Source organism: Berghia stephanieae, chromosome 2, assembly GCF_034508935.2.
Source record: "Berghia stephanieae isolate SIO BIC M18660-M18661 chromosome 2, UCSD_Bste_1.3, whole genome shotgun sequence".
NCBI lineage: Eukaryota > Metazoa > Mollusca > Gastropoda > Nudibranchia > Aeolidiidae > Berghia > Berghia stephanieae.
In genome coordinates, this window is record NC_088361.1 from 94,472,445 (window position 1) to 94,485,439 (window position 12,995).

Consider the following 12,995-nt stretch of genomic DNA (forward strand, 5'->3'; position numbering starts at 1 on the left):
ATAGTGAATATTTTACATATTGAATCATAAGGTGGGATAACTATTTTAGTAGCAGGATGTATAGGTAGATTTTAAGGATTACTGGGCGTAAAAGAGCGAGGATGGATGAAATTTATTGACGAGCAGCATATTTATACTAGAAAATAAGACGCCATCCCTTTAAGACCAGAATATCATTTACACAACTATGTATCCGCTCCTCCGGAAGACTGGCTTTACACTTCCAATAAAAATGGAACCAACTTTTTGACATCACACTTTTGTTACCTAGGTATCAGGGTTGCCAGTTTGGCATTTTTAATGCCAGATTCCAAAAATCTGGCATTTTAAAAAAAACGTTTGGCATTAGAAAAATCATTTGGCATTTTCTTTTCTTGTATATTATACTTCAAATGACACCTTTTCTTAATTATTTCTAAACGCGTCATGTTAATGTATTTCTTTTTCATTCTTAAAATCCAACCGTGGTGTAGTGGTTTAGCACTCCACTTAGTAGTCAGTAGGTAAAAAAATTACCCCAACAGGAAATTTAGTATAATTCAAAAAAAAAAAAAAGAAAAGAAAAGAAAACACGCAAGCCACCAGGATATGATAGTAAATTGTCTATCAAAAGTGAGTAGTTTTCTTTCTTAGTGGGGGTGGGAGTCAACAGACTTAGGCATTTTTTGAGTCATCCCCTGGCATTTTGTTGAAAAATAATCTGGCAACCCTGCTAGGTATCCGCCTCGCTGTGCCAACCCGTTCTCCCGTCCAAGACTAAGGACGGAGGATTGTGGTTCCTGTTTGAAAAAGGGCTCTTAACTCTTACTAACGTTTAAAATCAGACTATTCCTAATATAAAGACTCGTTTTATTTTGTAATAAGGAAGATAGCATAAAACACACGATTTCTGGATTAACTCACTCAATCCTAGAGATTTTTGCTACTTTTCAAAAATGGAAGAAAAACTATTAAAAATGAGCATGTACATAGATAGTTTTATTCAACTACCATTAACATGCAAAAACTAAAAACATTAGCTTTTGATAATACGCCCATAATTTGTCTCATAAAAATGAAATAAATAGGCATGGGGTAAAAGCAACCTGGGTTAACTACGGATACAGTTGGTGTTAGGGTTGAGTGAGTTTAGAGTTCAGCTGATTAACAATTTTAATTTTGAAGCTGTTATTATCGCTTTCCATGTTAATGCTACTGGCTGAAGAAGGATTTTGATCCTGAAAAGTTGAGTGTATAGTAGTTTGTTCTTTCTTTGATGCTGTTATATTCTTTTTTTTTTACACAAGTACACCACACTGACATGACCAGGGGCTTTCCATGAAACGAGATTTTACGCTATCAAAAACATCACGTCACTAATAAATAATGGAGAGATGATTTTCATAGACATCGTCTCTCACGAAATAAAATACCAAAAAAAAAAAAAACCAACAAAAAAAAACAAAACAAAAACAAAAAAAACAAACTACGTAACCGTTTCATTTAAAGCAAGATCACAGGGACAGAAGAAAAGAAGAAGAAGATGATGAAGAAGAAGAAGAAGAAGAAGAAGAAGAAGAAGAAGAAGAAGAAGAAGAAGAAGAAGAAGAAGAAGAAGAAGAAGAAGAAGAAGTAGTTCAAATGGGAACTGAAAGAGATGTAGAGAGAGAGAGAGAGAGAGAGGGGGGGGGGGGAAGAAAGAGAAATAGAAATAGATAGATATATACAGAGAGAGAGAGAGAGAGAGAGAGAGAGAGAGAGAGAGAGAGAGAGAGAGAGAGAGAGAGAGAGAGAGAGAGAGCGAGGGAGGGAGAAAGAGAGAGTTTTGTTTTTGTTTTTAAGGGTATTACGGCGCTTGCGACTTATAACTCGGGTCATTTTCAGCGCCAGTAAAAAGGAAGAATATGGGATAGTCAAAAAATTATATAATCTATATTTTGAAAGCATACAAGAAAAAGTAAGACAAAGGGGAATGATTCGAATAAGGTACAGATGTAGATTACAAAAGCATACTATCATTGTGCAGTCTCATTCAGCCACAAGTACAGGATCCCACTAAGAGGAGAACACTCAAATGCTTACTTTAAACATTCAAAACTACATAAAGCAATAGATAAAAGAGAGATGATTTACAAGGAAAAAATATCATTATCATCTCCCAAAATTAATATACTATACATTTGACTGTATCCCTCTCGGCCCAGAACTCTGACAAGGGAAAGGACAAATCAAGTAATCTGGTTCCAAGACAAAGAGAGAAAGCAAGTTGGAAACCAGATATACGGGTTAGAGAAGACATTGTAAGTGACTTCCCCACCCAATGGACAGAATCCAAGAGCCTACGGGGTACAGGCCACAAAAAAGTGTCATACACAATGGGCAAACAAAAGTACACCGATTAACTATGTAATTTTATAACAAGCAAATAAGAAACTCCAGTGCAAACTTATGTACAAGATGTATGTATTATAATTGAATCAATAGAAAACTGTTACAAAAAAGGAAGAAGTTGTTTTTTGTTTTTGTTTTTAAGGGTTTTACGGCGCTTGCAACACATTTAGCTTATATCAGCGCCAGTAAAAGGGAAGAAAATGGGATAGTAAAAAGTTCTAGAATTACAATTAAAGCATCCAAGAGAAAGTAAGACAAAGGGGAACTGGGAACCAATAGGGATCAGATGTAGATTCCAAGAGCACACCACCAATGTACTTAGTTTGAGATCACCTATAAGTCTCATCCGGACACAAGCACAAAATCCAACAAAGAGGAATACACTCAAATGCTTACATTATAAATTCAAAATAACAAATATAATAATACATAACAGAGAGATGATTTACAAGGAAAAAAATATCATCTCCCAAAACAATAACTATGCATTTGACTGTTTCCCTCCCAGCTAGGACTCCGGCCAGGGCCAGGACAAAACCAAGTAATCTCATTCCAAGACAAAGACAGAAAGCATATTGGAAAACAGATATAAGGGGATAGAAGACACAGTATGTACCCCCCTGCCCACTATGGGAGAAAGGAAGAAGTGATTCATCTATATCACAGTTTATACACTTATATAATTAAAATATAAGAGGGGTCTACCGATTAAGCTAACCGGAATCGTATGAAAACCTGTACCCAGCCAACTGATTTTTATTTTCACAAGTAAAATAGAAAATGTCCAGGTCAATCAAACGTAGACAATCGATGCATTTTTTCTAACCAAGTTAACAGTACGGTTAACTCCCCTGATTTAATACTTTTAAATAAGTCTCCTGAATAATATTCTTCTTATAGACGGGTTATATTTATATGTGTTACAAACACACAGATCTCTTCACACCATAGTAAGTGTGTGAACTTTAATTTATTACTTTTTTAAAAGCAGATATTGGATCATGAATTTCAGATATCTCTTTCAAATTCAACAAAATTGTGCTTTGATTTTTTTTTCATTTAAAAATTATTTTTTTAAAAACACAAAAAAAAAAAAAAAAACAGGTTTAAAAATCTTTTTTAAAATAAAATGTTTTGCATCTCTATTTTGATTATTGGAGACCAGATAGCTCAATTGGTAGAGCACACAAATCGTATGACAATGGATCCATTTTGAATTTGAGTGAAGTCTTACTTTTTTAAAAATTTATCCAGCACCTACTGGATAACTGGCTATGCTAACTCTGGTTGAAAGTACTTTATGATCAATAGACTAGCATGCTGTCCGAAGGGTAGCAAGCAATTGCTGGTGTTTTTTAAAGATACAAACTCCAGAAGAAACTTCAGCTCCATGGGTCTTATGGCTATGAAGGAATACCTAGTCTGTTACACACAATGGCTGCCATGTCTCTCTAATCAAGACTATCATGACGCCACAAGAAACAGCAATAAACACAAAAATAAAATAAACAGTGAGTTGTAGTCAATAGTACAACCAAAGGGATCATTTGTTACCTTCATAGCTACTAACAACTCACCTTTCTCTTTCTTCTGTCATCGTTACCATACACAATGGAATCCGCATAAAGTCAATACTCTTAAAGTCAACTTCTGCTTAAAGCCAACACCACTTGTTGGTCCCAAGTTTATTGTTCTTTATCTAAGAATGCTCCATTGATCATGGATAAAGTCAACCTTGCTTAAAGTCAACAAATTTTTTTGGTCGGGCAGTGTTGACTTTATCAGGATATCACTGTAGTACAATCAACCTGATAAAGATCTGAACAAGTTTGTATGAAAGGTGCCAGACAAAACAAGAAAGAAAAATAGAAGAAAAAAACCATCCCAAAAATTCAGTCGACCTCGACTGGGGATCAATCCTCAGACCTTCTGATTACCGGTAATCAGAAGGTCTGAGGTTCAATTCCCAGTCGAGGTCGACTGAATTTTTTCCAGTAATCAGAATGACTGAGGTTCGATCCCCAGTCGAGGTCGACTGAATTTTTGGGATGGTCTTTTTTCTTCTATTTTCCTTTCTTGGTTTGTCTGGCACTTTTCATACACACTTGTTCAGGTCTTTATATTAAACTGATGCCTGCTCCTTAATTTCTTTAACTTGATACAATCAACCTGATCCTTCGTTATCTTCCTTGCTACTAACGAAAACTGACTTTTCTATTCCTCCTGACAACGTTATCATGTAAAGTAATTTTTATAAAGTATTGCGCTACAAAAAACCCCCTGAGAGCTGCACTTCAATCCAGGGAGTCTTGCATTATAAAGATAAGGAATGTTTCTTATTTGTCCTCTGACTGACCACCTAATGCTTTCTCTGCAATCTTTTTCTCTCTCCCCACCCGTTACAATTATCATAAAATCTTTTGATGCCATCTTTCCTATAAGCTATAACTGTCTATAATCTATGTGTATTATTATTATTATTATTATTATTATTATTATTATTATTATTATTATTATTATTATTATTATTATTATTATCATTATTATTATTATTATTATCATTATTATTATTATTATTATTATTATTATTATTATTATTATTATTATTATTATTATTATATTTGATAACCAAACGCAATTATGGGCTTGTTTTAACGTTATTGCAATGGACAATGTTTTCGTTTGGTATGAGAGTATATTAATTATAACAATGAGCCATAATGATTTGAATGATCAGACCTGCAAATAAGTACCCGTCGCCTATATTCATTAGTTGAGATATAAAACATTAATTGGTCTGAGTTAGAGATTTAAACCCTCTTTTAACAGGTTTGTAATGCCTAAGTGCTGCTTTGCAATATAGCGGCATGACTGTCCGCATCTGTAGGACTCTTATTCACATTCCACTACAAAGAGTTTAAAGTTGGTCCATGGAATAAGCTTTCTTTAGATACATGCTCTCAATGTACTCAGATGTAAAATGAGTACCTGGCAAGTTACAGCATTGTCCATGTCGGAAGAAAAAATCATAATAACAACCTCAAGACATCATGTCTCTTACTTCATGCTACTTGTTGCTATTGACTTAGGACCCCCTGTAGAGCACTTTGAGCATGCAGATATTGTTCCATATAAAAGCTCCATTTTTGGGGGGATCAATGAGTTTTCTTTTAATCCACTATTTTTCAACAAACGCAAAATGAAAAAAGTAAAGACTAGGCTTCATCAGTAATAAATAATGTACGATAGTGACAATAAATACAATTGTTGAAAAAAACAAAACAAAACAACAACAACAACAAAAGTAACATATTCCTAGCTATCTATGTATTTTCATCTTCCTCTTTTGGTTGAGGGTGTTCCCCTGAACACAGGAGAGAATCGTAGCCAACTCCTGGGACGTTAAGTGTGTATCTTTCTGGCTGGACACTGCTCTCATCCTCATCATCGCTGTCCTCTTCCTCGTCTGGAACATCATAAACACTGTTGCAAGCTGGGAGAGGTGGGGGGGGGGGTGGAGGGTTGAAGTTTAAAAGAATTATAAACTCACTGAGAGAGAGAGAGAGAGAGAGAGAGAGAGAGAGAGAGAGAGAGAGAGAGAGAGAGAGAGAGAGAGAGAGAGAGAGAGAGCGAGAGAGAGAGAGAGAGAGAGAGAGCGAGAGAGAGAGAAAGAGAGAGAGAGAGAGGCAGATAGATAGATAGATTGATAGATAGATAGATAAATAGATAGATAGATAGATAGATAGATAGATAGATAGATAGATAGATAGATAGATAGATAGATAGATAGATAGATAGATAGATATATAGATATATAAATCTTAAAAAGGAAACATGAAATAATAGTGCTCAACTTTTTGATTAAAGGAGCTATTTATAAAATATTTCAAGTATAATTATGATCAACTTCCACAATATTGTTTCGAGCATTCGCTCTCATCAGGAAGTGTGCTGCTTTGCAATATAGGGGAATGACTGTCCCCATCTGTAGAGCTCTTGTTCACATTCCAATACGAAGAGTTCAAAGTTGGTCCATGGTATAAGCTTTCTTTAATTACATGCTCTCAATGTACTCAGATGTAAAATGAGTACCTTATTATAGTGTCACAAGAGTCACAAGTGTGACTTCCTGATGAGAGCTATTGCTCGAAACAATATTGTAGAAGTTGATCACAATTATACTTGAAATATTTTATAGATAGATATAAAGAGAGATAGACAGATAGATAGATAGATAGATAGATATGGGGAGAGGAGATAAAGGGGGGGGGGGGGGTTAGCTTTTTTTTTTAATGTCTTGTGGGTTCAAAATATTCAGAAAATTAAAAAACCCAAGACATGTTATCTTAGAACCTGTGGACAATTGTTATTATCGAAATACGAGAGTTGATCAAATAGGACTTGTCCTGATTATGAAGGAATGTTCCAATTCTCATTAAATCCTTTACACTGACTTTTATTTTTCTATATAATCCTCTGATAAAGTGGTATACTTCTCCCATCTGTCCTTGAACTTGAAAAGTCCTTCAAAGTAGAAGTTTTTGGATTTCACCTTAAACTAATCTTCTGAGGCTCTAAAAACTTAAATTTCATCTTCACAATGCTTTCATTTGTGGTCTTGCTTCAACGTAAGGAGGATAAAAAAAATCTGAAGGGGCTTAATTGAGTAAGCAGGAAGAATGAGGTAAGACTTCTAACCTGCACTCATCTGCTGCTACTGTTGACACTCCAGCAATATAAGAAGATGCATAGTCCTGCAAAAGCAGAAATCCATTTCAAAGCTTCCATGGATGATTTGTATTCAAGTCAATCCATTCAAAAGTTTTAAGTCATAGTTTTGTTCTTTGGAAAATAGTCAAATATAATGATGCCTTCCATGTGCCCCCCCCCCCCCCCCCCCCCCCCCCCCCCCCGCCGCCCCACGGTGAGCATGACCTTTATGACAGAGCAGGTCATCTTTGCCTTTTTGGGGGGATAAGCTCTTCATGAGCTCTTCATTGCTTTGGGTGGCATTTCGGCTCTGAATCAAATTGACAGAGCCAGATTACATCCACTGACACAAATCTGTCAAAAAAATATTCTTCACAAACGCAAAGAGAGTTTTCTTTCCTCTTCCATTTGACAAAGCTGCATTTCGGGTTTGTGTGCCTAGGCGAGCAGTAACATAAAAAATGCATATCCGAAGTTCCCAATTTTTTTCATGTAAACTTATCCTAAAGTGATAACCTTTTCCTGAAAATTATCATAGGGTATTTCATATTTATTTGATCAACCCTCGTACATTCAATTTTTATATAATTTCAATTTACAATCTCTAAAACTTTTATGCTTTTAAAATCAAATAACATTTGCCCGGGTAGATTGAGCTCGTGAGCCTTGGAAGGTAGTCAGTCTAGGAGAGAAACAACTCTGATTTCAAACTTGGGCAGATGGATCTCATTACTATTGGAATACAATCGTCTAAGGGATGGAAACCCTGAAAAAAAAAAAAAAGACCCCTAGTGCCCCACTGCCTTGTGGATAGGTCTTGGTTGACCAAAGACTTTAAGGAAGCAGATCCTAATAGAAAAGCAGGTCGAAGACGGAGATGCTCGGCTTGGACAGGCATAACTGCCGAACCCGAAAACTGGAACAACACGCAATCACCCCCGCAAACATGATGTCAAATAACATTTGCAAATTCTCATCAAATCGAGATCATATAAATATCAGACCTGCAAAGGCTTCTGGGTATGAAGTTCCGAGACGTTGCTTCAAAGTTCTGAAATAAAATGATAATACATCAATCATTATATACTATTTGCAATTATCCTCTTCATTATCATTGTCATTTTTTCTTTTACTTTCTAAATTAGAAGTTGTATCCCCTACTCGAGGAACAGGGATGCCAATTCAGGAGGCAAGCATTTACTGAACTTCTATGCAAACACATTGTCCAACCCCTTTCTGAGTACTGAACTCCAGTAAAAAGACATTATGCACTTACTTTTTTTTCCATTTAGCAGGCGATAGGAAACTATAATATACTGATGGCTTATAACATACTGAATTCCATAAATGTAATGAAAATTGGCAACCGTGGAAGACGGCCTTTTTTTTCTCTTAGGAGGTAAAGACCGATAGACTCTTTTCCTCATAATTTTTTTTTAGTATCTATTTTGTCTGGCACTACATCATACAAGCCAGTAATTTGATCTGTCGGTTCACGAACAAATTTTTGAGAAAATTGACATTGTAGACATATGAGATCCTTGATTTAATTAAATCCTTAATAACCCTTTAATGTTTTACAAGTTAAAAAATTCATGATGTGACTCAAGAATTTATCAAATTGTGGTATGAAGAGCAAATGATCCTGTCAAGCTAATCACAGGTGCGACTATGTAATCTTGTGGTATAACACTCGCCTTTGGATGAGAAGGTTCCGGATTCAAGCCCTGCACTATGCGGTGCATAGATGAGTCCACGGATAAGGCTCTTTACTCACACTTTCCCACCATACTGAGGTGCAAAATGAGTACCTGGTGGGTAACAGCGAAAAATTACAATTGTACTATTTCCTTACAGGTGTCATGGCTTGTCTCACATTTTTTCCAAATAACTTAGTATTGGAGTATTTTTGTGGCGAATGTCACAACCTTTTGACATAGCCTCATTTGTAAATTGACTGGCAAGACTGTTTTGCATAGTTTTGAAAAGAAACAAAACACTAGCAAGATGAATGTTTGATTTTCTTTTATCTTTTTGTTTTTTTATTGGTTATATTAGTTTTCAGCAAATCTACCAATAGCATTAACTGCAACAACAGAAAGCCTTATTTGAACATGATTAATTACCTTATGCGTTTGAATATATTGTCCAGATCTTTTTTCATGTCGTAAAGCAACTTTGTATGTTTGCTGAAATCTTTCACAGTTGCGTCATAACGTCCAGTGGAAAGTATATTGAAGTTGATCAGCATTTCATTTGTTTTTTCAAAGCGAGATAAGCTGAAAAACAAATAAAGAATGCGAAACATTATGCCAATATGAGGTGTTGTAAAAATAAATAATTGAAAAGTACATGACATCATTACACCAGACAACAAAATAATATATTCAATGATGTTTCTATTTATAATTATATAAAACAATTTTGTAAAGTGATTTGAACATGTTGAGTGGATATTGCATTATATTAATGCTCCAGATAAGCAAATTAAAGTGTGAAAAGGGAATTAACTACCTTTTAAAAAATTATTAATGTGACTCGTTTTAATATTGCAAATAACAATAACTGTTATGAACGATACAAAAAGCTTGAAAAAAAAAAATCAATATTGGGAGAACAAAAGTAAAGAGTCTGAATATTGGTAAGTTATAAATCCTAGGTTATGTTTTATGTATTTTTTACAACTTCAATTTTCATAGTATGATTTCACTGCGACGTAAACTCTATTAAAATACAATAAAATATTCTTTATTCTTGATTATCTTAGTTAAATTTTCAGTCAAAATAGCTCAGCACAGATTTTAAAAATCAACATGATTCCCTTGCTTAATTAGTCTCTCTAGTTATTCCTCTCCTATAAATTTTGAAAAATTTTGTAAACACTTACATTTCTCTTTGAATGCAGACCATGGATTTAATGTCCTCTTTATTCACTTGATCCACCAAAGCTGATGCAAATATTGTTGAATCGTTGTGAGATGTTTGAGATAAAGCGCCTTCTGATTCCTTTCCATGGCCTGACATCCCGTCTGATTAGAGCTCTGAGAAAATGACATATATGACACAATTTCATTATTTCATGTATGAACATTTAAAATGCAAATAACATCTAAAGCAGACTAGATCATTTTGTAAATTGAAAATAAAATCATACTCAAGAGGTTCGATCAAATTTTGTTCTTGGTCTTCTCAAAGATTAATTAGTGGTCATTTTATGAAAATAGATATCTTTGTATTAATGCAATATTTTTATACATAAGCTACATATCGAAGTATAGAAATGATATTATTTTACTTAATTTTTTTCCCACCACTGAAGCTGATAAATAAATTTCTATTTTTAACCCATTCCCATTTTTTACCTCCCTTCGGAAGAAAGAATCAATTTATCAGGGACCCGTAGCAAGACCTGAATCAGGATACAGATCTGAGGATTTAAATAGCAAAAAGGTTGAGAACCCATAACTATATTTCTATAAAGCAAAACAGTCACACAAGTAAGCTAAACATGAAGGACTCCAAAAACAGGATGTTGGTCATGTTGTTTGACTGGTTACTCCATTTAGTGATTGTACTCGACCGAGATGGGGAAAAAAATTGTATTTTTGTAAATGTGTGGACTTGTGTATGAAACTCCTATGTAGCTCTCAGGGGAAAGATGGGAAGCTCCTGGAAGAGCAAAAGGCTTTAGTAAATCAGTTAAGGACTTTGTATCAAAAATAGAACTTGAAATGATCAGTGAAACTTTTGGCAAGAATTTCAAAATAACAATCAAGGATTCCATTGATCTTTACTTCATGATATATGTGACCCAACATGTCAATCTGGTATTCTCGGAATAGTAAAGTACAGTGCAATACTGATAAAGTAAACACTGCCAGACCAAAAACCTTGGTTGACTTGAAGCAAGATTGACTTTATCCATTATCCATGGAAAACAGATAAAGACCAGAAAAGTTGGGACCAATAAGAGATGTTGACTTTAAGCAGAAATTGACTTAATAGTGTTGACTTTATGCAGATTCCATTGAATATGAGATCAATAGAGTTTAAGGTTAAAGTAAAAAAAGGATCAAAATTTGGGAAATTTAAGATTTTGTAGGTAAATCTTGAAATTCAAGTTGAAGCATCCGGTTCACCCTGACATAATACTGTTTTGAGAGGATGAGTCACATATGTAACAATTTGTGTAGCTCTCCACACATATGTAACTAACTGAACACATACGTTCAAAAGTAAACATATATTCCATTATTTCCCCCACCACTATCAGAAGCTATTATATTAGCCATGACTTACAAGTGCCTCTGAAGGATTCGAAACACTTAATGGTTCGACGGAGAAAATCATTCAAATTATCACAGTGACAGTGACACTCAACATAATGCCTTCACCATACATCACTTGAATACCGGCAATGCATTGTGGGGAATATAAACTAATGGAGAAAAACATCCCAAGAACAAAGTTTGCTGAGTACGGTTTATCATAATATTCAGCTCCATTTGTATGGAATTCTTTATCACCAAAAACCAAACAACGTGAAAGTGAACGTCTGTAAGTCTTCAAATGGAATCTTAAACCCAATCGTTTTCATTCTGCTTATTGTGATTCTCTGTGAACTTTAATGTGTATGTGTGTGACTGTTATGGTATGGGGATTTTGTAGTCAAATAAATGAGCTTGTTTGATACCCGACGACGATTGTAAAGCATCTCTGAGCACTATCTGTGGAATTCGATATGATACCAAATAATAATAATAATAATAATAATAATAATAATAATAATAATAATAATAATAATAATAATAATAATAATAATAATAATAATCTGACACCAGTTTATGCTGAGTGTCACTGTGGTATAATTTTTAATGAAATCTTGAAAAGGACATTTTAATATTAATACTAAATAAATCCATTCAAAACAGATGACTAGAATCCTAAAAAGAATCAATCCCAGGGTTTAAGTTGAGTTGTCTGTGAGAGTGCACCACTATGTTAGTGGTATAGTAGTAGTAGTAGTAGTAGTAGTAGTAGTAGTAGTAGTAGTAGTAGTAGTAGTAGTAGTAGTAGTAGTAGTAGTAGTAGTAGTGGTGGTGGTGGTGGGAGACGAAGAAGAAGAAGAAGAAGAAGAAGAAGAAGAAGAAGAAGAAGAAGAAGAAGAAGAAGAAGAAGAAGAAGAAGAAGAAGAAGAAGAAGACGTAAGAAGCGGTGGAGAAGGAGGAAGAGAATTAGGTGAGGAGCAGGATGATGAGATTTTGAATGATGATGATGATGATGATGTGACGGTGGTGATAGTAACAATGAAAAAAACTGTCTGTGTGTGTCAGACTGATAGTGATAGATATATGTATATTGACATGGAGAGAGAGAGAGAGAGAGAGAGAGAGAGAGAGAGAGAGAGAGAGAGAGAGAGAGAGAGAGAGAGAGAGAGAGAGAGAGAGAGAGAGAGAGGGGCTGGAGGGTCCCCGCCGGGTGGGGGAAAGAGAGAAAGGACGAGGGAGAGGGGGGAAATGAGAGAGGCAAAGTCAGAGAGAGAGAGAGAGAGGGGGGGATGAGAGAGGCAGAGAGAGAGAGAGAGAGAGAGAGAGAGAGAGAGAGAGAGAGAGAGAGAGAGAGAGTAGTTACCCACCACAATATCATGACCTTTTCAAAAGTCACACCTGAATGATTTATTTCCAAATGACATACAAAATTGTGACCGTTTTAAAAGCTTTTATCACCAAGGCAAAATCACATTCTTCGCTCTTTGACTTTAATCATGTGATCTTCAATTAAATATGTAAACAATCCACAAGCATAATAATCATTAGTTTGTTTCGATTCTGTCATGTAAAATTAATGTTATTCCAACTTTTATACAGAATGGAATCATTATAATCTTTTTCAAGCCAAAATATTCTTTATTTACA

The 12,995-nt window shown here is 34.9% G+C and overlaps 1 protein-coding gene across 4 annotated transcripts; it reads right to left on the bottom strand.

The window, feature by feature from the left end:
• Positions 1-2,428: 2,428 nt before the first annotated feature.
• On the bottom strand, positions 2,429-12,925 carry LOC144965909 (kxDL motif-containing protein 1-like). 4 transcript variants are annotated; one of them, XM_078901756.1, is made up of 6 exons: positions 12,747-12,925; positions 10,443-10,507; positions 9,968-10,121; positions 9,207-9,359; positions 8,085-8,131; positions 2,429-5,863 (listed from the first exon to the last, which is right to left on the bottom strand). In XM_078901756.1, exons 3-6 carry the CDS (start codon positions 10,102-10,104, stop codon positions 5,694-5,696), a joined length of 507 nt encoding a protein of 168 aa, XP_078757882.1. In that variant the 5' UTR covers positions 10,105-10,121; positions 10,443-10,507; positions 12,747-12,925; the 3' UTR covers positions 2,429-5,693. The 4 variants fall into 4 exon arrangements, with proteins under 4 accessions (XP_078757882.1, XP_078757881.1, XP_078757883.1 ...); XM_078901755.1 differs by having other exon boundaries at positions 12,716-12,925; XM_078901757.1 differs by lacking the exon at positions 10,443-10,507.
• Between the last annotated feature and the right edge of the window lie 70 nt (positions 12,926-12,995).